The 5,501-nt window shown below is 38.8% G+C and overlaps 1 protein-coding gene across 1 annotated transcript in view; it reads right to left on the minus strand.

The window, feature by feature from the left end:
- Positions 1 to 5,266, minus strand: part of LOC107560825 (glial cell line-derived neurotrophic factor-like) — a 17,907-nt gene extending 12,641 nt beyond the window's left edge. The window contains exons 1-2 of the mRNA XM_016245093.1: positions 4,754 to 5,266; positions 3,013 to 3,225 (exon numbers count right to left, since the gene is read on the minus strand). Coding sequence (XP_016100579.1) covers positions 3,013 to 3,199 — 187 coding nt within the window. The 5' untranslated portion in view covers positions 3,200 to 3,225; positions 4,754 to 5,266. The remainder of the gene's footprint in view (positions 1 to 3,012; positions 3,226 to 4,753) is intronic.
- Between the last annotated feature and the right edge of the window lie 235 nt (positions 5,267 to 5,501).

Raw genomic sequence — 5,501 nt, forward strand, 5'->3', positions numbered from 1 at the left:
GTGTCTCAGCAATGGATGCTCTGCAGTGAATGGGTGCCGTCAGAATGAGAGTCCAAACAGCTGATAAAAACATCACAATAATCCACAGCACTCCAGTCCATCAGTGAACATCTGGAGAAGACAAAAGCTGAAACGACTCCATCATTAAGATGTTTTTAACTAAAATATAACTGAGTCCGTAATCCATAATAACTCTTCCTCCAGTGAAAAAGTGCATCTGCTGTTGTCTCTCACATCAAAATCCAGCCACATATGTGTTTAGAGCTGTTTAAACGCTGCTTGATCTGTGCAGATTTCTCTCCTGATTCACACCAGAACACTGACTCACCGGAGGAAGCCTTATTATGGATTATGGACTCATATTTTAGTTAAAAACATCTTAATGCTGGATTAGTTTCAGCTTTTGTCTTCTCCAGATGTGAACTGATGGACTGGAGTGCTGTGGATTATTGGGATGTTTTTATCAGCTGTTTGGACTCTCATTCTGACGGCACCCATTCACCGCAGAGCATCCATTGCTGTCATAAATGACATGAACGGCCTCTGAAGTCGTATTTACTACTCTGAGATTATTTTTATACTCCAGTTTCCGAGTCATAAACTTTAAACATGTTAGGGGACGACGATTGCTGCTGTTAATGCTATTCTTTATTATTATTATTTTAAACAACAACTACATCACCCTGTCTTGCCCTTAAAGTGGTGCCTATTTATATATAGGCTTTTGAAGCATATTGTAGGTTACAACAGGGCTAAAGGCACACCTTAAGAAAAAAAGTGCTTTTCACTATGCACATAATGTATGATTGCAGAAAATATATATATGTTTGTATTGAACATTTATGGAGCAAAACATTTTGGGTAAAAATAAATCATACAAGCGAGGCTCACCAGAATGGGGCACACAGTATTGATACAAATACTTTAGCTAAAATAATGTTTTATTTTTAAAATAATGTCCAAGTTAATACTTGTTCAAAACAATCACTTTAGCAGAGTTTGTACTTATTTTGACAAATAAAAGACTTCATTTTTGTTCAATAAATATACTGTCATTAAAATGTTAATATAAAAATATATTGTAAAATACAGAAACAAAATCATTTTAAAAAGTAAAGATTCTGAATGCATTGAAGGAAATCCCATAATAATATAGATTTACTGTAGTAACAACAAATGATATTTTATTATATGATATGATTAATATCATGTTTTAAAATATGATGGTTTCACTCTAAACATGGTGATTATCTCTAAGATGGACACCCAACATAATATATGATATTTACCTTCTGAATCTAACCATGCCATGTCAACAAATTAAATTTATTCATTATTAGGATTCCATTGTTTGTACGAGTGTGAATGAATGAATAAATATTTATGCATTTATTTATGTATTTATCGATTTGTTTATACATTTCCACATTTATTTAATGATTTAATTTTGAGTCATTTGGCCCTCCACAGGGACGCGGTGACACACGACCCTCTCTATCGCTTTTGCTTTATTCAAAAACAAGCAGCTTTTGATGCAGTTTAATGATCGAGAACATGCAAATTATATGTATTGAATCGCTGTTTACTTGTCAAATTAGGACAGGGTGCTTTTAAAGCCAATTGTAAGCCACACCTTAACTAAAAGAAATAAACTCTCAAAACCTGTTTCAGTGATTTTCATGCCTGCTATTTCATGCAAATATCAGCACATCTAATATGCATGAACACCTGTTTCGTGTTACAGATGCACCTTATGGCAGGTAAAGTGAACTATTCTCTGTGGGACTGAGATGATTCAGATGTTTAGGGAATTTAGTCTTGCTTGAGATGTTTGTATGAGCTTCAACCGTTTGTGAAACGTTTCGGTGCCAGAATCGAGTAACTTTACGCTGGAGTCATTTGTGTAACCCAGTTGGTTACGTGATCTACGGCGGTCTCAGATGACTCTGACAAACGCTGGCTGTGACTCAAATCTCTGTGCTGCCTACATAGAAAGCAATTTTGTGCATCACAGGATGATTGAACAATGAATAAACAGGCACATTCACATTTAAACCATTTAAACGCCCAAACGCCAGGTGCTCATCTCAGTTCTATGCAAGTTTGTTTTTATCCAGAGAATAGTTATCTCGCAATTCTGACTTTACGTCTCGCAATTCTGACTTTATATCTCTCAATTCTGACTTTACGTCTCGCAATTCTGACTTTACGTCTCACAATTCTGACTTCCACAAGCTGCAGCCATCCAAAAGAGCCGTCGTCCGCAGTGAGACACCCGCTCTGGACCCCATCATCGACTCCCAACCTGAAACCACGCACCAAAAACAAGCCTCCATGGAGGAACAATGTAAGTCACTGAGCATGCAACTCTCAATTTCTTCAATGCACATCGCAAAGGAGATGTCTATGAAGTGTTAATTCATTTTAGTTCAAATGCAATGGAGAACTGCTTTCAATTACTTGCATAGCTGCATGTTGAGCAACCCAGATACAGATGCACAACTGTGACAATATACTGGTCAAGAGTACAGTACGTTAACTGAAACATTACATTCGTAAGCACTGCTTGACCACGTTTTACGCAACAAACCCTACTTTAGATGAACTCTGCACGGATTGTTTACGTTTAACGCCGAGCTTTCCAGCACTTTTCTCACACGTTTTCCTAAGTAAGGTGCTGTTGTGAACATCGACAGATACTGACGTGACGGGAAAGGCATGAACTATAAATTCACGTAAACAATCCGTGCAGAGTTCATCTAAAGTAGGGTTTGTTGCGTAAAACGTGGTCAAGCAGTGCTTACGAATGTAATGTTTCAGTTAACGTACTGTACTCTTGACCAGTATATTGTCACAGTTGTGCATCTGTATCTGGGTTGCTCAACATGCAGCTATGCAAGTAATTGAAAGCAGTTCTCCATTGCATTTGAACTAAAATGAATTAACACTTCATAGACATCTCCTTTGCGATGTGCATTGAAGAAATTGAGAGTTGCATGCTCAGTGACTTACATTGTTCCTCCATGGAGGCTTGTTTTTGGTGCGTGGTTTCAGGTTGGGAGTCGATGATGGGGTCCAGAGCGGGTGTCTCACTGCGGACGACGGCTCTTTTGGATGGCTGCAGCTTGTGGAAGACGGGACGTGCGGAAACGGAGCTCAGGAGCAACAAACACGTGGCTAGAATGTCCCATAACTTCATTTTAGACTCAGTTCCTTTGAGGGAAGCTGCAATGGTGCAAAGGTAAAAGCATGAACGTCTGCACAAAAGCATGCATGAGTGACAAAACGTGGCTTTGAATGGAAAAATTTGAGTCTTTTCATGAGTTAATTTGACGAACGCCGTGTTTTTGTACTCGGCGCTACTGAAAGTCTTCCCAGAGGGAAACGGTTCAGTGCAAAGTGTTGTAACTTGTGAGAAGTGCAGAATTAAATATTCTGATGAGGGCCCTGTGTGAAATGTGTTCTGTAGGCCAGTTAATGCTGAACAGATTTCTGTCAGTATTACAGAGCAGAAAAATGCATGTTTTCTGCCAGAGTTTTTCCCCATTCCGGATCTCAAAAACTCCTGTTGATGAAAATGCAAATAAAATCTACCAGTTTCATGAACGCAATGATGTTTACAATGACTTTTATGACTCTTTAATGCAGTAAATGACGCTTTACTCTGAATAGCTCAAATTTTTTTGATCATTTAAAACCTGCTGTTTCTACGTTTAATTAATAGCTTTTTGATATTTGAAGTCGTATAGTCAGAAGATCATTTGGTTAAGATATTTACTGCATCATTCTGCTTTATAAAAACAATCAGAGCTGCATAAATCCTGGATTTTAAGTATTTGACCTATTAAAACGAGTCTATTACATTTGCTCCAAAGTTGCTCATAGTGATGCGAAGTTAACCAGTATTACAGAGCAGAAAAATGCATGTTTTCTGCCAGAGTTTTTCCCCATTCCGGATCTCAAAAACTCCTGTTGATGAAAATGCAAATAAAATCTACCAGTTTCATGAACGCAATGATGTTTACAATGACTTTTATGACTCTTTAATGCAGTAAATGACGCTTTACTCTGAATAGCTCAAATTTTTTTGATCATTTAAAACCTGCTGTTTCTACGTTTAATTAATAGCTTTTTGATATTTGAAGTCGTATAGTCAGAAGATCATTTGGTTAAGATATTTACTGCATCATTCTGCTTTATAAAAACAACCAGAGCTGCATAAATCCTGGATTTTAAGTATTTGACCTATTAAAACGAGTCTATTACATTTGCTCCAAAGTTGCTCATAGTGATGCGAAGTTAAACTCTTAAAGGTTTCTCCATATTATTTACGGTGCATTTTCAGTGTTTTATAGAAGCTACAAAGTTATGTTTTGAAAAGCATACAGTAACTAATTTCAGCTGGAGTCCCAATATATCATACAGTTTTATGTTAGGAGAACGGTGCACTCTTGGAAATAAAGGATTCAAACTGGGTTATACAGACTATATGAGAACCTTTTTAGGTTCATCAGATGTTTTGTGTTTTTTTAGGAGACCATATATGTTTTGGTGCATCAGAATCTGAGGATTCTACAATCAAATGTCCAACTTTTTTTATTTTCAAAGAATATGTACTGCTGGAATGATTATTAATACGAAAAGAAACGTCAATAACATTTATGTTTAAGAGTGTACGCGGGGAAATTACTGTAAAAGTGAATAAGGAAAAACTATGTTGTGTCCATATGCAGAAAGAACGAGATAAATTCACCTTAAATGGGGTCCATACAGACCGGAGCTTCAGAAAAGCCAAATTCTCAATAAATTAGGAAACATCCAAAGATCCGAAGGATAAAATCCGTGCGTTATCCTCCAAATATCACGATTCCAGGTCCATTCACAACATGTTATCCGCTAGATCCCAATGAAGCGTGCGCAGAAGTGTCCAGAGTGTCCAGCTGACGCGCCGTGCGCAACGCGACGCGCGGAACCGTGATGCTGCCGCGTCTGTAACGAGAGAGAAAACCAGCAGCAGCGGCTCAGATGAAGACATCGGGATCCCGAAGACGCAGATCCGGATCCGAACTAACTGTAATAGTTTCCCGTGTCTATTAAAGCGCGCCGCATTCTGCCTCCGAGACGCGACGCACAGGTGATGAAATCCAGGTGAATGTTTGTTAATATCCGCACGGATCAGGTGAAAGTGAAGCGCGACTGTACAGCAGATGGTGTGTGTCTGGTACCTCTCAGCAGCACACAGCGCTCATGATCCACACGCGCGTCTCTGAACGCGTCTGACGCGCACACTTGGCTCTGAGCGCGTTTAAATACGCTCAGGGGTTCGAGCGCGCTGGCGTCACCCTCGGGCCCCGCCCTCATTTTTCTCATGCTCGCACAACTCTGATCCATCCATCCATCATGTTTCCATCCGCACAAATAAAGCTGTTTTTCAGCACCAACAAAAACCATATAAAATCGGGTTTCGCGTTTGAGAGCAACTTTTGAAGTAAGATAAATGC

This window comes from Sinocyclocheilus grahami, unplaced genomic scaffold (assembly GCF_001515645.1).
Source record: "Sinocyclocheilus grahami isolate Dianchi unplaced genomic scaffold, SAMN03320097.WGS_v1.1 scaffold745.1, whole genome shotgun sequence".
Taxonomy (NCBI): domain Eukaryota; kingdom Metazoa; phylum Chordata; class Actinopteri; order Cypriniformes; family Cyprinidae; genus Sinocyclocheilus; species Sinocyclocheilus grahami.